The sequence below is a fragment of the Mytilus edulis genome, chromosome 6, assembly GCF_963676685.1.
Source record: "Mytilus edulis chromosome 6, xbMytEdul2.2, whole genome shotgun sequence".
NCBI classification, from domain to species: domain Eukaryota; kingdom Metazoa; phylum Mollusca; class Bivalvia; order Mytilida; family Mytilidae; genus Mytilus; species Mytilus edulis.
Genome location: NC_092349.1, coordinates 18,453,286 through 18,478,258, shown reverse-complemented (window position 1 = coordinate 18,478,258; position 24,973 = coordinate 18,453,286). Strand labels below are relative to the sequence as shown.

General features: G+C 32.4%; 1 protein-coding gene and 1 long non-coding RNA gene across 2 annotated transcripts; both read right to left on the bottom strand.

Annotated features, from left to right (window-relative positions):
- Nucleotides 1–206: 206 nt before the first annotated feature.
- Nucleotides 207–2,749, bottom strand: LOC139526010 (uncharacterized). Its single transcript, XR_011665084.1, has 4 exons — nt 2,632–2,749; nt 2,122–2,231; nt 1,555–1,705; nt 207–344 (listed from the first exon to the last, which is right to left on the bottom strand). It is a non-coding gene; the product is annotated as an uncharacterized lncRNA (long non-coding RNA).
- A 674-nt stretch (nt 2,750–3,423) lies between these two features.
- LOC139526244 (lymphocyte antigen 75-like) lies at nt 3,424–24,705 on the bottom strand. Its single transcript, XM_071321375.1, has 16 exons — nt 24,690–24,705; nt 24,040–24,153; nt 22,220–22,390; nt 21,120–21,362; nt 19,934–20,194; nt 19,072–19,182; nt 17,365–17,757; nt 15,422–15,676; nt 14,738–14,842; nt 13,654–13,833; nt 12,530–12,763; nt 11,110–11,316; nt 5,706–6,101; nt 4,946–5,209; nt 3,856–3,981; nt 3,424–3,509 (listed from the first exon to the last, which is right to left on the bottom strand). Exons 1-16 carry the CDS (start codon nt 24,703–24,705, stop codon nt 3,424–3,426), a joined length of 3,162 nt encoding a protein of 1,053 aa, XP_071177476.1.
- Nucleotides 24,706–24,973: the final 268 nt, after the last annotated feature.

The following is a 24,973-nucleotide window of genomic DNA, read 5'->3' as shown; positions in this document are numbered from 1 at the left end:
TAACTGACTATGTGCATGGTTGGAGGTTGTACGGAGACCTATAGTTATCAATTTCTGTCATTTGATCTCTTGTAAATGATTGTTTCATAGACAATCACACCCCATCTTCCTTTTCTTATAAATATATGACATTTATTTTATTTCTGCATAAACATGTACATAAAATTATGTCTTATACATGATGTAATGTTATTTACAAAATTTACCTTGGTAAAAACTGCACAACGGATAATACAGTTGCAGACATGATACTTTGCATTTATCTAAGGTAGAGGCAGGTGTAGAGTTTGTATTCTTTCTTATTTCGTCCGTCACATAATAACACTTCACAATCGACTGACTATCTGTGTAACCAAAAGAGTTTTAAGACATAACATCTTATTACTATACTGGTTTTCATTATGTTTATATTCTATTGCGTATAACTACAAAATTTATGTTTAATAACACATAAAACATTATCCATTACATTTTATTGATAAAAGCAGATGCATAATTCAAAAAGATGAAATGTTAATAGAGCATTTCAAAACGTAGTCAACGGTGTACTTTTACAAATTGTGACTTTGATGGAGACTGGCTTTGGTAATCATTCCACATCTTGAATTTATATTCAATTACATTATGCTTAGTAAATAGTTTTATAAGTCAATTGTTAAGTACAGTGGCCTTTAGTGACACAAAAATAATGTGTGGATAAGTTTAAAATATATATGGTGCTTGCATTAACATTAAGACGTTTATAAAAAGAGAGGGCTTCTTCCTATGAAAATCTGTCTGCAGAGCACGATGTTTTGTCCTCTGTCTGTCACCCTGTCTCAATTGGGATTGGGGAAAATAAAAGTTTTGACAGAAAGGTTTGCAGTGCTCTTTTTTGTATGTCTGTCAAAAAATATAAAACTAATTGGCAGTTGATTGTTTTCGTATCTTGTTGTGTATTTACTCTGATTACGTTGGTAGTCATACCTGATACAGAATGGTTAAGGTTCAATTAATTTACATTTTTTATAAGCACCATTTTAGAAAATGGCATGTATTGTAAAAAGCTGTTCACTAAAGGGATCGATTGATCGAGTTTGACACTTAATGTCATTTAATTTTGTTTTTTGTCATTAGGTTCCTGTTTTAAGAATTCTGTTTGCACATTTCTTTCAACACAATGGAATTTTATGCGACTATCAGACAGGTCAGAGGTTTAGCTAGCTAAAAAACCAGTGTTGATCCACCCTTTTCGTCATAAGAAAATGTCAGGAATATGACAGTCCTTTCGTTTGGTGTGTTTGAGCTTTTTGATTTTTATATTACTTTTCACCCCCCCCCCCCCCCCCCCCATATTTTAAATATACAAGACACAGGTCGCTGCTTTCGGGTAACAACTAACGGCTTATATTGTTACAATATTTTCGTTTCAAAAGACAAGGATAAGATTTGTACATATTTAGATTCCCTCTAATATCAGTAATACCTTTATTTTCTAAGTTACCCATATTTTTCTTTAAATACTATGTTATAATAAAGTGTATTAATTCATTGGTGAAACAGAAAAATACGTACAGTTATAAGACGACAGAGGTTGGCCAAGGATCTGCACTCGTAAAGCTGGCCAGTTATTCCAATCAGTCAGTTGTATCGTAAACTCTCTTGTGATGATAGGGTTCGAAAATATGTTGTACTTTAATGAACTCCTATCAGTATTGCCTTTGAACTGTTAAAGAAAACAGTGTAATATAATTGAACATCTACCACAGACTCACTTACATTCCTTTGTTGATTCCATGACATGTTATTCTATAAATCTCTATATTTAAGCATCGATATAAAAACCAGATGGAACAAAGACCGTTTTGCTAGTTTTTTTGTATATGCTCGAATGATTAGTTAGTGTGTGCATCGACATGTTTACAAAACGGACAAGGAAACATGTTTTTGGTATTTATATACTGTTTAGGGGAGGGACAATATATATCGTGGCTAATAGGAACTAATATAAATAAATATTTCCTATAAATATTTATGTATATCTCCTCTCTTCACGCTGTTAAATTTCGTTGTTGTTATTTCATTTTATACCCTGAACGTGTGTGCGTGGTGTAACCTTTCCTGTAGATGAAATTAACTTACATTCACAGGATTTCCTTCATGACTATATGTAATCTCCTGCTCCAGAGCATCATCCAAGTATTTAAAAACAAATTGGCGGGTCCATTCGTTGTTTTTACCTAATGGATTACCTGAAGTTAAAAAGAAGTGAATCAGGTTAACACTGAGTATAATTGTTCTTTTCTGTTCGAGTTTTCGTCTAAAGCAAATCAGTCATTTCGATGAAGGGATGGAATTTTCATATTGACCGAACTAAAGATAATACTTACTTTATTAAAAGAAAATGACAGGATCACACGAAGCTAGATATATGCAACATCAAATTATATTTAAAAGGATAGGATACAAATACAATGCTAACTATAAAAAGCCAAAATATTTCAAAATTGCATTATAAAAGTCCAATTTAAAAGAGAGATACCCAGCTATTCATGCGAGTAACAGTACGTACAGGAATAAGATAAAAATATCAAATGGCTAAATTTTAACTTATATTGGTTTAAATCACATGTAAATATTAATACTTCTTACCCTGTGTAACCAATCCAGTGATGATAACATCAAATGGATATTTGAAAGTTAAATAATGACTACCATTCAATGTAGATGGTTTCCATGAATCTTCTTCCTCATATGGCCATTTCAACCTGATTTAACAATACAAAAGGCAATAAAGAACACATATACATACGGACAATCAGTAAACACTTTTGTAATCACTTGAACGTAAGTGATTCATAAAGCTATTTTTATAGTATAGTATAGTTTTAGGGTAGGGTGGTATATTTAGTTGAGACAGCAATCGACCGACCAAAATATAAAAGACAACAACCGGTCACTAAACGGTCGTCAATACTTAACAGGTGCCTGTAAAATATTTCAAGTTAACAATCGTACAAATTGCATAAAATGTTTTTACTTTTTGACATTAATGAAACATCTTCTAATAAAATAGGTATGCGTATTCTACCATTCCATAAAAAACAAATTCTTTAATTCTATAAATACATCATTATAGTAAAATCATCTGTTATGTCAAACTTAAATCTCATTTTTCTTATGAATATATATCCTTTTATTGTGTTATATGCATGTTAGGAACATTTTGACTGAATGGGGATTCGCATGGCCGCTGATACATGCAAATCAGGAGACACTAACATGGTAAACAACGGTCTAACCACCTTTTTTTTTACTTCAATCGATTTTCTCAACCATTTGTAAGATTTATTTGTTCTTCGTCAATTTTAACATTGATAAATTACTATCAACTTATTTTAAAAAGAAATGGAATTGCTTCTGAATATTAGCAATTATATTCCTTTACCTTGATTTGGAGCTATCGTGGTTAGACATATATGTTGAGGACTTTAAATCAGGCAGCGTAGAAATTGGCATGAACGATTCCCCTGTGAAGAAAACAATGCACATTATAAGCCGTTAAATTCATCTGTAGACTTTTCACTTAACCTGTAACATATACTTATTTCGATTTCAAATTCACAATTTAAAAAACAATTTACTGATTCAAAATTAGTTTCACCTGGTATAATGTAGAACAATATTAAAAGAAACACAAACGAGTTCAAGGGAGTATATTTTTCAACTTAAATATACAAATTCATTAATTACTGGTCCTTATATCATGCCTTTAAATATATGTATCACAATATTATATCTTGAAGTTTATTGAATACTGTTCAAATGGAACCATAAAGGTGTTTTACCGTAGGCAGCATTTATTAACAATCTTACCAGTGTCGAAACATTTTACTCTGTAGGACTTTGAAACATAATGTGGTTTTATATAATACCAAGACGGTTCTGTAATTCCATATGCCAAAAGTTCATCACAAGATTCATAAATGTCCATGTAGAAAGCTGTAAAAATGTAGATATTTTTTAATCTTCATTACTAAATCTTCAACATATCTGCAAAAAGTAGTAAATAATGAATACTGTGTGACATGGACCATTTGAGGATTTATATGAGTTATGGTGCATTATACAAATTAAGATAAACAGCGGCCGACTTCCCTTATACATGTACTTTAATTTTTTTATCTGACCTCACTTAAATGCATAAACTAGTTAAACATTTCTCTCTAAAACCTTACATTAATAGCGATTTGTTCTGGTAAATGACAAAATATAAATCTATTGTATATGTGTTAAGATATGTGGCAAATGTTGATGATCTATTGACCTAACATGTCTTATTTCGAGTTGCCTAGTGAACTTTCAGCTGTAATGATTTATGTAATGTCATCTTTATCACAAAAGAGCCAAAATATAGTAATATGATATATACCTCAATATATAAAAGTAATCACCATATCGTTTCAAAGTGCTTATTATGATTAAAGGCTTTTTAATAAGGAGAGTCAATTCATATTTTTTTTGGTAAAATAAACGGCTAAATATCTTTTTGATAAGCAATTCACACAAATTCATTATGACAGTAATAATCTATCAAAAATAAAAAATAATGGTTGATACTTGGTGCTTCGGCATGATAAGAGGATCCAGCTATACATGTATTTCAAGACGTGTCAATGAACTCATCATAGATATCTGGTTTAAAATTGTTTACGTTAGAATCAAGAATTTAACATCAAAATAATAAAATGTGTCAATGATGAGTTATGTTGGAATTATATAACCATTTGAATTGAATGCACTTGAATTAAAATTATTTATAAAAAAAATGTGGTATGATTGCAAATGCGACAACTCTCCACAAGAGACCAAATGACACAGCTATACAATTGGAACAGCCCATACCGCATTGTCAGCAATAAAAGGCACCAAAATCACAAGTTTACAGTATTAAAAGTTTACTTACAAACATTGTAAAGAGCTATAGATTCAATACTACCACAGGCCTGTGAACTGTACCCTGGACATATATCGCAAGGATCGGATGACATGATAACATTAATGACATCATTATAACATTTGCAGTCTATCTTATTTGTAATGGCAGCATATTCTGCATTATGTCCCACACAATACTGGATACAAAATGATGCCGACATGCCGGAATTACTAAAATGGCTAATTACCGATGTCGTAACGAGACTATCTGCCTCGACACAGCCTATATATCCTGAAAATATATATAAATCTAATTAAATGTTTATTCGAAACTAATTTGCATGTTTAAGTTACTGTTTGATCCTGTTATCAATGATGCAATACTGTTTTCTTCAAAAACTTCGACCTGCACCGAACCATTTATAACTGTCATAAAACATGAAACCCTAGTTAAATGTAATACGTGCAGGAAACAGGTAATTTGTAAACATTTCACTTAATGATAGCTTCTTGTAAGAGTCTTCGTATCCTAGAGTTTTATTGTCTCCACCTCTCTGTCAGTAGACACCATATTGATACTTTCCTGCTTTTACGTTGGTTGAGATATCTGATAATTTTTTTTTTTATATTTTTTTTATTTAATTCTAAGGTTATCCTGCTTTTCAGTTTTTTCTTTGGGGCAACTAATTAACTACCGGTTGTTTTGTCTTTTTGTGTTTACTAAGTGGTTTCCAACAATCTGCAGTTGTTCATGCAATTAAGTTATACACTCATATCTCCATACTTACGACTTGACGTCTGACAGACAAATGGATTAGACGATGATTCGTGTTCAGTTGTTAAAAATCCATTAGTTGCATTTAACCATGTGAGATACACCAAGTGACCAAATGCACCATTCGCATCAAACAAAGACACGTCTGAAAAGCGTTGTCCATCACCATGCAAGTATGTCTGGTTTCCAAATTGATTGCTTAAACTTGTCCAGTAGTAATCGAAACGTTTATACTTAGGAACATTATTCAAAAGGTTTAGAAATGTTATGCTAGACATTGTTGGTGATACAAGAAAACTGTTACTGTTAATGCATACTTGAGCTGCTGCTTGATATGATTCGGCGGTAAAACTAAATCTAAAACAGGCTCCTTGGTAGCCATACCATCCTGCTTCACAAATAGTTTCATCTAAAATCATCAGCGATAAAAAAAACATTTATAGGCGTGTATATCATTCAGAACAAGGTTTACATAGAAAAATAAAATTTAATAATAATCATAATTTAAAACTAATGTCTTGCTCACCATATTTCTAATTCATAACTTCAAGTAAGCCTTATAGTATGATTTATTTCAATTCACCAAATTCTCCATAAAATTACAAGATATGTTCATAAAAAAAGGAAGATCTTTAAAACCTTCAGAAATTTGTAAACCAAATGTGTAAACAGAAAACGGAACATTAGCGTTGATCGCTATCATTTTCTATTAGTTTGTCAAATGATTAAGTAGAGTTACAACTTTTTTATATAGCACAAGGAACTGGCAGTGCATTTTACAGATCCGTTATACAATGATACATTTGTATGTGTTTTGATCGATGACGAAAATAAATCAAGTCTCAAATATTCAGTATTATTGCTATTTTACGAAATGTTCCCACTGACTGATAATTTCCTTTCTGGGCACAGAAAAGTGATACGTAAAATTATCGCTAGATACAAAGAGCGCATGTGCCGCTGTCAATGTAAACATCAACGCCGTCATAGGCAAAATAGCGATAGACAGATTATCATTGATACCAGCTCAACCTATAAAGTCAATCTCTTTTAGATGATCAACGATAATCTATAAAAATCGTATAAGCAACTAATGCCGTGACTTTAAGTAAATAAGATTCATGTTCGATCTTTTTACTATTGCAAAAATAGCGATTGGATAGACATTACAAAACAAATGAAAGCATTATGTCCATGCGTTGTTTAAAAAGCTTGCAATGATTAATTTTACATTTTTGTCATTTCTTTTACACTCGCTATAAAAAATGCACGCAAAAATAATCAATTTTCTCTATATTAACAAGAGTCGTGGATACTTCTTGTTTTATCACACAAAAACTTGAATTATGATATTAAGTCACAGAAATGCATGTTCAATGAAACTAGAGGCTCTAAAGAGCCTGTGTTGCTCACCTTGGTCTTTAGATGTTGATATTAAACAAAAGACACAGATGAATTCATGACATAATTGTGTTTTGGTGATGGTGATATGTTTGTAGATCTTACTTTACTGAACATTCTAGCTGCTAACAATTATTTCTATCTATAATGAACTTGCCCCAGTAGTTACAGTGGAAAATGTTAGTAAAAATTTACAAATTTTATGAAAATTGATAAACTAGAGGCTCTAAAAAGCCTGTGTCGCTCACCTTGGTCTATGTGAATATTAAACAAAGGACACAGATGGATTCATGACAAAATTGTGCTTTGATGATGGTGATGTGTTTGTACATCTTACCTTACTTAACATTCTTGCTGCTAACAATTATTTCTATCTATATTGAACTTGGCCCAGTAGTTTCAGTGGAAAATGTTAGTAAAAATTTACAAATTTTATGAAAATTGTTAAAATTTGACTATAAAGGGCAATAACTCCTAAAAGGGTCAACTGAGCATTTTGGTCATTTGACTTATTTGTAAGTCTTACTATGCTGAACATTATTGCAGTTTACAGTTTATCTCTATCTTTAATAATATTCAAGGTAATAACCAAAAACAGCAAAGTTTTCCTAAAGTTGCCAATTCAGGGGCAGCAACCCGACAACGGGATGTCCGATTCATCTGAAAAATTCAGGGCAGATAGATGTTGACCTGATAAACAATTTTACTACTGTCAGATTTGCTCTAAATGCTTTGGTTTTTGAGTTATAAGCCAAAAACTGTATTTTACCCTATGTTCTATTTTTAGCCATGGCGGCCATCATGGTTGGTTGGCCGGATCAAGCCACACATTTTTTAAACTAGATACCCCAAAGATGATTGTGGCCAAGTTTGGATTGATTTGGCCCAGTAGTTTCAGAAGAGAAGATTTTTGTAAAAGATTACTAAGATTTACGAAAAATTGTTAAACATTGACTATAAAGGGCAATAACTCCTAAAGGGGTCAACTGACCATTTCGGTCATGATGACTTATTTGTAAATCTTACTATGCTGAATATTATCGCAGTTTACAGTTTATCTCTATCTATAATAATATTCAAGGTAATAACCAAAAACATCAAAATTTCCCTAAAATTACCAATCAGGGGCAGCAACCCATCAACGGGTTGTCCGATTCATCTGAAAATTTCAAGGCAGATAAATCCTGAGCTGACAACCATTTTACTTCGTCAAGTTTGCTCTAAATGCTTTGGTTTTTGAGTTATAAGCCAAAAACTGCACTTTACTCCTATGTTCTATTTTTAGCCATGGCGCCCATCTTGGTTGGTTGGCCGGATCAAGCCACACATTTTTTAAACTAGATACCCCAATAATGATTGTGGCCAAGTTTGGCCCAGTAGTTTCAGAGGAGAAGATTCTTGTAAAAGGTAACAGACGACGACGGACGACGACGACGACGACGACGGACGACGACGACGGACGACGACGGACGACGACGACGACGACGACGACGGACGACGGACGCAAAGTGATGATAAAAGCTCACTTGGCCATTCCGGCCAGGTGAGCTATAAATGACCATAAAGGGCAATAACTCCTTAGGGGGTGAATTGACTATTTTGGTCATGTTGACTTATTTTTAGGTCTTACTTTGTTGTACATACAATATTGCTGTTTACAGTTTTTCTCTATCTATAATAATATTCAAGATATTAATCAAAAACAGCAAAATTTCTTAAACTTACCAATTCAGGGGCCGCAACCTAACAACGGGTTGTCCAATTCCTCTGACATTTTCAGGGCAGATAGATCCTGACCTGATAAACGATTTTACCCGATATCAGATTTGCTCTAAATGCTTTGGTTTTAAAATATAAGCCAAAAACTGCATTTTACCCCTATGTTCTATTTTTAGCCATGGCGGCCATTTTGGTTTGTTGGCCGGGTCACCGGACACTTTTGTTATACAAGATACCCCAATGATGATTGTGGCCAAGTAGTTTCAGAGAAGAAGATTACTAAGATTTACGAAAAATGGTTAAAAATTGACGATAAAGAGCAATAACTTCTTAAGGGGTCAACTGACCATTTTTGTAATGAAGTCTTATTTGTAAATTTTACTTTGCTGAACGTTATTGCTGTTAACAGTTTTTCTCTATCTATAATAATATTCAAGATAATAACATAAAACAGCAAAATTTCCTTAAAATTACCAATTCAGGGGCAGCAACCTAAGAACGGGTTGTCCGTTTCATCTGAAAATTTCAGGGCAGAAAGATCTTGACCTGATAAACAATTTTACACCATATCAGATTTGCTCTAAATGCTTTGATTTTTGATTTATAAGCCAAACACTGCATTTTACCCCTATGTTCTATTTTTAATTATGGCGGCCATCTTGGTTGGTTGGCCGGGTCACCGGACACATCTGTTATACAAGATACCCCAATGATGATTGTGGCCAAGTTTAATTTGGCCCAGTAGTTTCAGAGGAGAAGATTTTTGTAAAAGTAAACGACGACGACGACGACGACGACGGACGACGGACGCCAAGTGATTAAAAAAGATCATTTGGCCCTTCGGGCCAGGTGAGCTAAAAGTTCAAGTTCTGATACTTTTCTCCCATTGTAATTTACTTGCCTGCGAACCCACACTGGGCATTTTCTTGTGAACCAGATATGTTTAGATTATATGTGTGGTTGTAGAATATACCAAATGAGTACAACTGTTCACAAGACTGGGCTAAAGTTGAATTTGCTATAAAAAAAAGATTGAATTTAGATATTGCTTGACCGTAATTTTATTACATTTAATCAAATAGTGAGAACATATTTTAAAATAACATTTTTAGAGGTGTAGCAGATGCTTTTTTTGTGCTTATGTTCTAAGTCAGGAGCATCTACCTTTGGTAGTCTTTACATGCTTGTTAATTTTAATTCAATTACATGTTTAGGAGTTTAGTATCACGTCTATTTTGGCTTAACTATAGACATTTTAGTTTAAGGGTCAGCTGAAGACCGCTTCCGGGTGAGGTATTTTCTTGCGGTGTTGAGGACCTTTTGGTAGCCACATTCCCAATATTTATTCTCAATTGTGATTTTCTTTGTTAGACATGTTAGAGTTTGAATATTTAATATGAGGCTATTATACAAGTCGTGGTTTGTTGGTATAGTGTGTACAATTTAGAATTCGTCGTCGCTTGTTACTGTGTAACATATTTGTTTCTCGCACGTTATTCTGTAAACCAATCATGATTTTAGTTATCTCGTTTTTATTGTTTTGAAATTGTTATTTCGGTGCCTTTTATAGCTGAGTTTGCAGTATAGACTCTGCTTTATATTGTAAGACCTCTAGTTTTTAATGTTTGCGTCGTTAGGTCTCTGATAGTGAGTTGTCTCGTTGACAATCATTCCACATCGTCTTATTTTATATTGTTTTGTGTTGTCGTATTTTTTTCGTTCTGCATCTGTATGTTTTTCCACGAATAGTTTTAGATTAACACTTGTTTTTAATTATTCTTTCTTTTTTATTTCATACTAGACTATTTCTTTTTACCCTGTTAATGGGTTCCTACAAATGGTGATGAAACAATAACACTACATCTAATTACTTAAGAATTGAATGCTTCTTTTTGTAAATTTATTGGGGTGCAAAAGCGTTGACCGAAGTACATTTTGTATGAAGCGCGGAAACGCTTCATTCTAAAAATGTGCGCACGGTCAATGCTTTTACAACCCTATAAAGTTACAAAAAAAGCATTTAATACTTATAACTACATTTTTTAGCTAGGATCACGAAAGGACGATTTTTATCAAGTTTTTATTTCATTCACCTGTGCACTTTATTGTGGGACCTCGTGTCATCATGAATGATAATTTATTGTGTAATGCAATTGATTAACAAATAACACGTGATGCGAAGTTAGCCAATCAGAATAACGTATTATAATGAAACATACATCTATATACATGTTATTATTTACCTATATCATATACATTGATATTATTTCCCGATCCACAGTATTGAAGAAAATTACCAGGACATCGTGTCGAACAGTTTCCGGAACTTAACTTGGTCATAAAATCTATATCGTTTTCTTTAAGACAAAAGCATGCGTCATTCCTTATTCCTGCAAATGATGTATCATTGGCGATACAAAGCTGTTTACAGAGTGTTAGTTCCATCGGGTTGATGTAAATAGGTATTTTGTTCAACATTTTACCGTCATAACATCCCACATTATCTAAAAATGAGAATATATATTTATAATCATTTGTATGTTTTACAGTGTATATAAACATCAGTAAACAACTGTCGCCTTTATTCAGAAAAATTCAAAAGATTGTTTTAACCGCGATATATTGTTATCAGAAGTTAAGCAAGTAAAAATCAAACGATCATTATTAAAGTCATAAGAAACCACAAATTAAAAAAAATAATGCATATGTTTGTTTTATAACTCAATGGATAGTTTTTATTATAAAACTTATGTACATATACGTTTTTCTGAAGAAAATTCTTTAATTTATTCATATTTAGAAGAAGTTTACTTTATTCTAATTGCTTCCTTCCAGGAAGCAATTCCCCCGTATGCAAAGTGACCTCAGTGTGACCCATCTCGTAAAAATCCGTCGATCGTAATACGCATGGATGTCCTTAAAATAAACTATTATCTGAATTTACATGTTCAACACGTGCTCAATTTCCCTGATTTTTTGTTGATTGTTGACAACCAGGTGACAATCGTTAAACTTCGGCTTCAAAACACGAACTTTAATTACCTGCCATATTTTTACAACAACACTGACCTATTGAAAAAAAAATTGACGATTATACGAAATGTATGCGAAAAAATGAAAAATTCTTGAACAGAAGACTAAGTTTATGATGTTTGTATGCATTGGTTCAAGAATTGGAAGAATATTATTTTTCACCGGTCACTCGTTTCTTATGACTTTAACAATAGTTTTATTTTTAATTATGAGACTGACGCGTACAATTTTGTTGTTTTTTGTATAACATGCATAAGCTTGCAGAACATACTTTCTACTTTTGACAAGAGTAAAAAGGTAACCGTATGATTAGCTTATTAAATGTTTTTTTTTATTATTATTATTTTCTAGAATTTTAAACAAAAGTTTTCAGTTACCATACACACACAAAATAATTTGACACTGCTTTATAAATGGAAATTCATAGTGAAATTCCAACTTCTGATATATCTTAAACACAATCATCACTTCAAGTTAGTATCACGTGTAAGATTAATTTTTATTAAGAGATTGCACATGGTTCTAAGTGATCTATCAGCAAATCAACTTCAATAAAAAATGATGTTACTTAAAGCAAAACCGAAATGTGCCATGTGAGAGATGGGTCATTCGTTTAGGAAATTATAAGTTATATCCCTTTATTTTCTAATTCAACTAATCGGCATACATTAAAACTGTGCATACCTTTCATCTCCTCACACAGCAAACTACTTGATGTCGAGGTTGACTCTGTCCCAGGTAAAATTTTGTCATGGTGGAAGTACTTTTTTAATGACATATGAAAATATTGACTATTTTCGTTTTCCAAATATGGAAAATAGTCGGTTACTTCACCTGATGCCCAAGTGCTTGTGTACAAAGAAAAGATATTCAGCAATCCAATTCTGGTAATTTTTTGGAGTCCTAGCCAAGGTGAATCTAAAAATAAAATTAAAACTATTCAATTCCGGATATAGGTTTGTTTTTAAATATATGTAAATTAGGTACTATTGCCCAGAGACAAATCGCAACTAAAGAGCAAATGAGGTAGAGGTTAATAACTAGTCATTTTATGAGTATTGGACCAAAGACAGTATTAGTAACATCTAATTAACAAAAAATTGATGAACAGAAAATATTTTAAATATTTTAGACTTTAAATAAGAAGGGACATCGGCCATTTACACGTACAGTGATTCTCGTGAGCACATCAACTTTTCCTCTTAGAGTATATCCATATTTTGGAAATATCACCTATACATCGTGGTTCATTAGTTTAACGTTAACTCGCTGTCTCAAAAATATTAAGTATTATATACGATTGTAAATATTTAAAGAAATAGCACTGTGACTGTAACGACATTGACAGAAATAGATAACGTCTTTATTATTTAATTAAAGTAATAAATACAAACGTTTAATTAAGTTGAACCTTATTTAGATAAAACAGATTATAATTTCTTCTTGTACCGTTAACTAATTTTTCTAAACAATAGTACTGTTCCAAAAAAATACGATTATAATTCAGGTACTCTTGGAAGAAACGCAAATTCAAAAGGGAAGGTCAATAAAAACTGGACAAATCAACCACTGTTAATCAAGGCAACAAGTAAAAACAACTGCCTTAATCTTCACTTTAAAAACTAGATCCAGGAACACAAACCTTATTGACATTACATAAGGTGTTGAAACCAAGGTTACACAAATGTGTATGTGGACTAAGTATTTGATGATGATAGCATTCGAAACTGCAAGCAGTCATTAATAAATTTTAAAACGTATTTACGCCAAAAAAATAATCAGAAAGAATTTTTTCAATTTTAACTCACTGGCTACATAATCATACAAGATTGTGTGGTACTCTTGGTCATAAATTGTTGCCAATTGTCCATCAATTTTTCGACACGTTTCTGTCATTGTGTAGAGTTCTTCTTCTGGGTCAACAATTTCGCCAATGAAGCATCTCCCGTTAACTCCTATCCATTTTTCCTTACAAATTGTTTCACTATCTGAAAAAAATGTACTTATACAGGCTACATCTTCAATATCAAATTTATGTAAATTTAAATGATGGAAAATAAGTCGTAATAAGTACCCTAAGGCAAATTTATATGTAGAAAAAATACATTTGCGAGTCGAAATGAAGTGCCAACAGATGCAGTAAAGGTTGCCTATTTGATACAATTTTCCAGGTTTTGCGTTTTCCTTCATGTTTTTCTTGGTTAAGTGTTACTTTTCGCAATCCGTCATATACTCGAAAGCGACTAGTTATCAAACTTCATTTGTTAGACAACATGACGAATGAGTTGATATGTTAGTGAAGAGTAGTTCAACTACTAAGACCGATCGGCCACCGAGTCCCTTTTATACTATTATGCCTAAAAAACGCTTTTTACGTGTTGTTTAACAATGTTTTGTCATAAACGTAACTAATTACATTATTTCTAACATATGTTCTCGGTTCATTGCATAAAACACATCACATACATAAATGGCTGATATTCGGACAATAGTCTGATTTCTCTCAAATAATGACCTGAGATACTGGTTTTACAATATTTGTTTGTTCCGTATCATTCTTATTTTTTTTTCACACGGGTATTTACTTATACGATCTTTAACATTATCTTCCGGAAATCCCGAATTTTTGGTGAAAATCACTTGCCGCATTCTAATTTAATGACACAATAGATATAGTTTATTCCAACGATACAAATATCGATTATTGAATAAACTAAACACAAATAAAATCGATACAAAATGCAATAAATGTTTATGGCTTAGTGAATTCAAAGGAAGTTTAAGGTTTTAATGTGTTGTTTATTTGCTTGATAATCGTTCTGCATTAGACGTCTTTGATTTTTCTTCTTGTCATCGCGTTTCTCAAATATCAAAATAATTTTCTATTGTTACCTTGAAATAAACAATTCTGATTTCCACTACTGAGTTTATATTGTCCAGACAGGGTAATACCCGCTCGAAATAAGTCTTCACAGGAACTATATGCAGGATACATAGCTGCAATGCATTTTGTTATTTATCGGTGACATTAAAAATAGATAAAAAACAATTAACGTTATAATAAATAATAAATGCTTAAACTCATAAATATAATGCAAAAGAGAGCAAATAAGATGAAATTTGTTGACAAAAGAAGCACTAAAAGAAAATAAGTTCATTTGCATGTTTGAAATGTCAGTTTACAAGTTGAAACGATGTGTGTTTAACGTCATTTGTAGATTTAGTTCATAACTAATCATAAATTATTAAAAAAGATATAGAAAGGTAACTATTAAAACGTTTAAATCCGCGGAAAGTGTTTGCACCTGTCCTAAATTTCAGTGGTTGTCGTTTGTTGATGTGCTTCATAAGGGTTTCTCGTTTCTTGTTTGTATATAGATTAAACCATTTGTTATCCCGTTTGAATGCTTTAACACTAGTAATTGTTGGGGCTCTTATTGCTTGCTTTGCAGTTTGCGCCAAGGCTTCGTGTTGTAGAAGGTACTTTGCCCTATAATGGTCTACTTTTATAAGTTGTGACTTGGATGGAGAGTAGTTTAATTCACACTTATTCCATATATTCTGATATAAACTTACATATGTTATATACAGACACAAAATCTCCTTCTCCACCACAAGGCTGACCTACTGGACATATATTATTACAGTTATTTCCGTCTACCTTAGATCCTATGGTGTTGCTGCATGCGCACTGGTACGACTTCCCCACCATTACATACGAACTTTCTTTTTGTCTGCAGAACTCCAAACATAATATAACATCACTGTGCAAATACACTTTCAATTGGTGGGTCACCTCTGATCTGTTAGTCTGGTGGCAACCAATATAATCTGGTAAAACATATATGAAACAGTAATGTATTTTGGTGAATAATTATGAATTGATTGATTGGTGTTTACAGCAAATTTCAACACTACTGTGCTAGTCAATCGAAGTCAGATTTATTGTTTAAGGTGGTACCCACCACTTTCTCTAAAATTAATTTGGCTCGTTTAATTTTCATTAAATTTTTACAAAGTATATACTTTGACCCTTTGAAAAATATATAAAAATTTCAAAAAATTTGAACCAATCATTTTATCAGACAAATTGCACTGGTTATATCGCTGTTGGACAAAGACCAATTTTGATCATTGAGAATCTTAATACTCTTAACAACACAACGTAATTAAAACGTTTAATTGATTTTACAGAGTTATCTCCCTGAAAGTGTTAGGTTCCACCTTAAGGAAGCCAGATTGCCAATAGAGAACCACCGACCTTCAATAGGAAAACTGACAGTTCTAGTTAATGAACTTTGCAGTCGAAAACTTGCTACTTGCGGTGATGAATAAAAGTGCACAAAAAAGCATTAAATACTTTCTACATAGCAGCTGTCACATTTACATACACAAAGATTTTAAAATATCCTAAAACAGTGTACAGATATAAGCTACAAAACTTGGAGAAAGTCGCAATGCAAACACAATAAGCATACATATGTGTAAGAAAATACATCGCATCCAACTCTAATGGTATATGTTGTCTTAAATGCAATTGTACCTCTTGATACATTTATATTGTAGTTGTTTTAAAAATAAAAGTGATGTTAACTGCATATGTTAATGTTTATTCTTTCTCACACATTTGTTTAAAGATACATTCGAGAGGTGTAGAGCGATTTTAAAAAAAATGTTTAAATGTGAATATGTGTATCTTCTTCTGTAGTTTACGATAGCCGTCTATCAAACATATACCAAATATTTACGTAACTTTTGACAAACTTTTCTGTATTCATTCAAGTGTAACTCCACCATGGGGAAAAACTGTAAAAGCGTGTATCCTATTCGGAAATGTATTGAAGGTTTTAGTTTGCATAGTTTGAATAAACTCATCATAGATAACATGATTGAATTTTTTTATTAGCGCCACACGTGCGTTCGCCTACATGAGACTCATAAGTGACGATCGAATCAAAAAAAGTAAAACATGAAGTCTTTCTATGTCAATAATTGGTATGGAAGTATAGAAATACAAAACATACTTATTTACATAACAGTGGCGTTTGTTTTTTGTTGGACTTCAGTGTTGCTGTTGTTGCGTTTTTCCCTCTTATACTTTTACTTGGGTAAAGTATACATCACGGATTTTTCATCTCTCAATCGACTTCTGACTTTCGAAAAGCGGTATACTATTGCTTTCATTCATTTATGGGCATCATACTATTTCTGAGTCGTTGTAATGAATAATATACCGACGGAGTTAATACCATATTTTGAAAGCAACAGAACACTTGGTACCAGGATTGATATGTTGTACGGCAGACGCGCATTTCGTCTACAAAACACTCATTCTCAGGTTTAGATTGCCCGTAGCTGTACTTTGCACAACTGAGTCGTTTTGGTTATTTATTCCGTGCAGCTCCAAATTGGATTTTGTATATCAAGAGGTCTTTTTTCTTTCGAGCGCGATGTAGACAAAATCTGGCGTTCAAATTATAAGAATCTGTAATGAGTTAAAATATTATTATATGCATTACCTGTATTTTGTTCACAGACAAAAGATACTTCTTTGTTCCGTTCGGAATGACCACTATAAGTTCCTGCTTTGGTTAAGCCGATGTGTAGACGCGTAAATGATGGTATAGATTGAACTGTAGAATTATCTATGCTCTGTTGACCATTAAACCATCTGTAACTCTTGATGCGTTGAAATGAATACAATCCTGTTGCCCAATATTGCACATTCGAAAACTGTTCTGTATTACTCACAATAGATGAAATAAGTGTTCTTTCGGCACTTTCCTTCAAACAGGCGACATATGCATGGTACTTGCTACAGTGCACTACGGCTTCATTAAAGGGTAACCGACCGGGAACAAATTTATAACAAGCAGAACTAGTATTGCCTCCTATCCATGATCTAGGACAAGCTAAAGATAGAAATGTAATACAATTAGTTATTTCAGTAATTAATATTTCATGACCATTAACTATTCTGTTGCACGTATGACTGTACATTACAGTCAGTTTTCAATCTCCCTTAAGCATATAAACAAGACGATGTGGTGTCTCAGAGTACCAATGAGACATTCCTGCACCCAAGTCATTATGCATAAAAAGTTCAAACAATATGTCAAAGTACTGACATCAACCCGTATCTTAAGCTCACACTGAACGGCAAGTTTAAAATGGCTTCAAAATGAATAGTGTAAACAATTGAAACAGGAAATAACCATCCTACCTACACATGTATATAAAAAACGAACATTTGAAATAAAAAGAAATACAAAGCTGGGAAAAAAATTGTGTAAGTACTTTCAATTACACTTATTGCCTTTAGAAGCCAATTTAACACCGCATCAATGATATTAGATTGACCGTTTTTGATTGACAAATACGGTCCGTGACCTTTCTGATCGCCGTTACCCAAATCCCGTCTTTTCCCCCTCGACTTTGACATTAAATCCAGATGATAAACCCTTTTGTAGGCTGTTGTTGGATGTTTCATCGTTTTTTCTTCTTTTCTGTGCTTCAGAGTTTGTATATCCATTTGGTATCTTTTGTTATTCTATTAATAATATGTGTGTTCAGTTTTTTCATTTGGTTTATTTTTTTTCCAGTTTCTATTTTTGTACATGTTTTAACTTCTTGTATATTTCATTTATCGATATTTTTCTTGCTGATAGCTATAGCATTATAATTTTCGATTTGTGTTTTTCTGTGGTATCCCTTTTACATAAGTCGATTATCCTAATACAACATATTATGCCATTTTTCTTTTCTTAATTATTTGTACACTAAGAAAGGTTACTTAGTCGTGGAACTAAAACATTTAAAAAACATTCTTTACTTGTTTGCAAATGTTAACGAATACTAGTAACATTAAACCAATCAGATATTCTTGTGATACTTACAACTTTTTGATGCACATATTGTATTCCAAACATAAGTTTAATTAAACTAGTTGTTCGGCGCATAGTCTATTCAAGACGAACATAGTACCCTTCCGGAGCACCTGAGATTACCCCCAATTTTTGGTGTGGTTCGTATTTCTTATTCTATAGTTTTCTATGTTGTGTCATGTGTTCTGATGTTTGTCTGTTTGTCTTTTTCCTTTTTAGCCAGACGTTGCCAATTTATTTTCGATTTTTGAGTTTTGACTGTCTTTCTGGTATATTTCGCCCCTCTTTTGAGCTCACACCGAACGGCAAGTTTAAAAGGGCTTCAAACTACATTATGCTTACCAGATACTGAACAATTCTGAACACTCGATGTGCCTGTTGTGTAAAATTCAGATCCACCTATACCAAGCAATTCCAATTCATTGCAAGACTGAGCCCCTTTGTATCCTGCGACTGAAATATATATTAATTATGAAAATAACCGTATGTTGGTATTTGTTAAAATAAATGTATTAAGTGTCTTATGAATCTGCCCTTTATGAAAGAATAACAACCCTGTAATATTTCGGAAAACATATGGATAAGTATGTGATACATGTGATATTCAATATTACATGTGTCATTAAAATATTCTCTTGGTAATCTTTCTTTTGTTTATCAACTATACGTGTGGATTGTGCCTACTACTTCACGTTTGAATTAATTGAATAACTAATTTTACATCAAAACTACAATGCAGAGCAAACATGATAAACGTAATGATATTACCCAGTACATTTGAAGATTCGGTCGAAAATTCCATATACTAGTGTGTTCATGACATTTTATAACACAGGAGAAGAACATCATGCACATTGTAAGAACAGAAACCTTGTCACATTGACTGTTCGATCGAATGAAAATAAAGCTACATGTGATAGAATAAGAATATAGTAGTTGCTGAGAACATTCTGACACCAATAAGTATAGTCTGATATAATCCAGTATGTACTACTCGTCCCCAGTGGTGAATATATTCGCATATGTATTTCTAATTCACCTTTCATAAATACAAAGGACTATGTAAATCTCATGGTTCAGCACCAAAATAAAAATATATGTCATTGCTGAAAATAACTTTATTTTAGTCACAACGTTTTTGGTGAACGCTTTTGAAAATATAACCGAGAATGCAATATAATTTAAAATGGCAAATTGTACAAACCATTAATAGCTGTTACAGTAGTGTGTCCTCCACATGTTTGTCCTTCGTTACCAGGGCATACTGTATTGCATTGCTTATGTGATGCATTTCTCCTATCAGAAGGTAGATTGTCTTTGCACCAACAAGTTCTATTTTGAACAAGAGCATACTCCTTAAATTGACCTTTGCATATCTGAGTACAAAAGGTCAATGTCATATCTTCTTCGGTTGACGTTAAAGCACCAACTTCCGTAATGTTTGATTCAATACATCGATAATTGACTGAAACAAAAACGATGCTTTTATAATAACATTTCTGAGTTTTAGTGTTTCTGTTGTATCGTTGTTCTCCTCTTATAATTGATATGTTTCCCTCGTTTTTAGTTTGTAACCCGGATGTTTTTTTTCAATCGATTAATGACTTTTGAATAGAAGTATTCGAACTACTGTTGCCTCTATATATCTACAACTAATACTCACAAATTTATCGTTTGATTGGTTAATGATAACTTGATGCACGTCACGTCAGCGCAATTACGACATCGATAGTTGTCTGATAATTGAATATAGCAACAAAACATGAATACCGTGATAAATATCAAAGATACGATATGATGTTTAATCATTGGTGTCATAACGAGTTACAACTTGGCAGCGTTTAGCATCAAATCGAGTAATTCAATTTACTCAAAATAATAAACATACATCTTGCGAGATTATCATTATCATTTTATTATATTTCAATAGTTATCAAAGGTACCAGGCTTATAACTCAATACGTCAGCCGCGTGTTTCGTCTATATAAGACTCATCATTGACACTCGGATAAAAAAAGTGATAAAAGCTGAAGAGCATTGAGGACCAATGACCATTTTCGATTTCTATTGAAGAGTATTGAGGACCCATGACCATCTTCGATTTCTATTAAAGTAAAAAAAATATATAATTATTGAGAAAAGAGTAGTCCACGAAATATAATCAGCTACCAGACGATTGCATGTTTCATGAACGATTAAGAAGGGAATCAAATTGGATAAAAAGATAATGTGCATGTGCTTTTTTGTACAAAATGGAAGAAATCCCAAAACTTAAAGAGTGTTTTAATGAATTGATATACATTATTGAAAAAAGAACATTTCAGAATATTCCGTAACGGTTTTATAGACCAATTAATTTCACTTCAGTTTTGACTTAAATTTATATTTACCTGATTTCTTGCATATCACACTTGCATTAAGAGTACAATCATGAGAGAACCAGTATAGGCCAGCCTCGCCCTTTTCTCCTTTCAGAACCATACAGTCATACGCAGAATTTTTAGATGACGGTTCACTTGGATCAAAGAATGTATATTGTAAAAGATTTCCATCCGTCCAAGTAAAGGGTCCGTCCTCTATGATTCTATTAAGGCCAATAAACCAGGGCTCGTATTTTCTATCACTCTCGTAAACTATGGAGAAGAAAAAAATGAATATCAACTAGGACAACTTTAGAAAGCTAAATTTATAATCTTATATTAGCGGTATTTCGTGTTTTTGCTGTCCTTCGTATCAAAGTAAATAAAGATCATTTGTTTGGTACATCTACAGCGATCAAGAATAGAATCGTTTCAATTTTTTCAGATTTGTTTTTTTTTATATTTCTAAAAGAGGGACGAACGATACAAGAGGGACCGCCAAACTCATAAATCGAAAATAAACTTACAACGCCATGGCTAAAAATGAAAAAAGACAAACAGACAAACAATAGTACACATGACACAACATAGAAAACTAAGAATAAGCAACACGAACCCCACAAAAAACTAGGGGTGATCTCAGGTGCTCCGGAATGCACATGGACGATTAATTGATAACTGCCATGAACAAATACAATTTATCCTCCATCCTTCAAACAATGCCATGGTTAAAAAGGAAAACGACAAACAGACAATCAATAGTACACAAAACACAACATATCAAAATGAACACTAAGCAGTACAAACCCCACCAACAACTTGGGGTCATCTCATGTAATCCGGAAGGGAAAGCCGATCATGTTCCACATTAGGCAATCGTTGTGTTGGTCATATTAGTATAAACATAATAAAACAGGGTATAAAACACGATGCACCGTTTTGATTTGAATGTATAATTCATTGAGAGCTTCAAGGAATATCAAGGATTACATTTAATCACACAGTCAATGATATATTCGAATAAAATAGATTTAAAATATTTGGGTTCGTTCACAGATACTCTATGGATTACTGAAATCAATTTTTAAACTGTGTATTTCAGGTGATTGTAATATTAAACAATACATCACCTTTTAGATATTCGTTTATAAAATTCGATTCCCCTTCTTGGAGAACAGACACTAGTGTAGAATTAAGAGCTGCACATTGGTCTCTTGCTTCCTGAAATGACTGGGGTTGTCCAACAAATAAATAACATGTACCATTGAAGCCAACCCAATTGTCATCACACGTTGTACCGTCTGTAAAAAAAACCATGCCATTTTTTAACTGTTTCATTAAACATGCGTCTTATTTTCGATATTATAAACAATTCTAGTGAGATTATTTTGCAATTAAAATTATATGATTCATGATTTATATGGATTTACATGACACAGAATGGCGGCTCTATACGTCACAAAAGTAACCAAAAAATGCATACATTTACTTTAGAATGATACGTTTTCGTGGTAACAGATATTACGCCACAAAAATAATTTCTTTAATCGTTTTATTCATTCCATCACGTGTAAAATTCTATTTGTAAATCAAATATAATTGAAAATTGATAAAGGGATTATGTCAAAGAGACTCAATTCGACAATAGAGCAGACAACAGCCGAAGGCCACCAATAAGTCTTCATTGCAGCTATAAAATCCCGACCCCCGAGCCTGGAGGCATCCTTCGGCTGGCCCTATAACAAATATATACTAAACTCCAAATTATACACAAGAAACTAAAATTAAAAATCATATAAGACTAACAAAGGCCAGAGGCTCCTGGCTTGGGACTGGCGCAAAAATGTTATTTGTTAATGCTAATGCTAATGTTATTTGAGATCTTAACTCTACTCTCATACCTCTAGCCAATGTAGAAAATAAAAAAACACAAAAATACACAGTTTAGAGAAGTCCGAGTCCGATGTCAGAATAGGTAACAAAAGAAAATAAACAAAATGACAATAATACATAAATTAACAAAAGACTGCTAGCAGTTACTGACATGCCAGCTCCAGATTTCAATTGAATTAATTGAAAGATCATGTCTTTATCCCATGATGAAGACATGATATGACTCATACGGAGTTTGATGCACGAACAAGAAATTTTATCTGCTCTTTCTTTGTTTTGAGTTCGTGCAAGAAAGACCATTTTTTATCATTTGTTTATTAAAATTAATTATTTTTACAAAATTATGAATTATTCCACATTCTGTGGATTTTCTATCCAATGAATAGATTACCTTAGCTGTATTTTGTAAAACCTTAAGGATGTTTGAGTTTTTTTCCTGCTGAGTACGTTATTTAGTCATTTAATTTGTTTGAGTCAAGCGTCAAAATTGCAACTATGAGAGACGAAATGTCCGTCTGGCGTAGAAAGGTTTAAGCAAAATATAATGTTGAGTGAATATCTATAATAGTTTTGAAAATCCACAAACTTATATTTTCTCTTACTTGTCCTTTCGTTAACCAAAAATAGTCAACTGAAATGTAACGGATGATTGAATTGTTGTTCAAGAATATACTGTATATCCTACGTCAAAATCGAGAATATTTTTTATTCTGATATACATTAGGTCGATAGTTTTCCTAGTAACCGTTTCATGGCTTTTCGTGTCGGAGTCTTTTAAAGCTGATTATATGATATAGGTTCTTCACACTGTTGAAGGCCGTTCGGTCGTCTATAATTGCTAACATCCTCTTCATTTGACCTTTGGTATAAAGTTGTCTCTGTGGCAATCAAACTGATTTCTTATTTTCTAATATAGGAAAAACCAATCTGACATTTTTTTATATATTGGATTAAATTACAATACATTAAAAGTAACTATTGTTCTGAATACAATTACAGTATTTTGTTTTAATGATAAGTATTCAATTTTAACACGTATAATAATACTATTGCTCACCTTTAAATGTACAAAATGTTGGTGCGTTGTGATTGTGTAACTGGTAATACCCGTTCAGTCGTATTCCGGCTAAATACAAAGCATCACAGTTTTTATATCTATTTTTTACAGACCCTAAGAAAAAAATATGATATAATGTTAATAACACAACTTGTGATTGAAGCAAATTGTTTTTGCAGAAGTTATTTCTTAATTATAATCAACGCCGTTTTCAGAATATGTTGGAACACATTTTTTGTGGCATAGACTGGTTTAAAGAGGAATCTATAAAACCTCTGTATGAATAATGAGACTAAAACAATTTTTTACTAATGTTATTTAAAGTGTTAAATATTGAAAGTTGTGATTTAAACAGATATAGCCAAAATTGGTGGAGTTTTGTAAAGCCATTAAAAGAGATGAGATAAAACAAACAGATACACACGCCATTGGCTAAGTCGACTTTTTGATAATGAAAACTCCTTAAATTATTCAGCTCAAAATTATCAATAACAGGTGCACAACGTCATGTGTGGTAGAAGATATTGTTTCAATTTTACTATATTCTTTAAATTGTTTTCGAATATTTACTGATTAACAAACTGATATGAGTATAAGCATGACGTCTTAGTAAACGTTTGTTCTAACTCCTTGAGCGATGACATACATACGATCTTTTGTATACATGAATTTATTACAATATTTTAATTGATAAGCTAAACAAAAAAATCTTAAACAAAATGGTTAAAATATTTTTTTTTAATAAATTACCTTAAAAAGCTTAATTTTTTCGGCAAATTTGATATACGAAAAATTTAGCTTTTCTGTTAAGTTCAAATATATTTTTTTACCGATGCGAGGTATTTTACATCCTTGGCTTTCAAGTGATTAGGTCGGATTGGTGATGATGGCACTACAAACCATTAAAGTCTGAAATGGCCTATATCTGTACTCG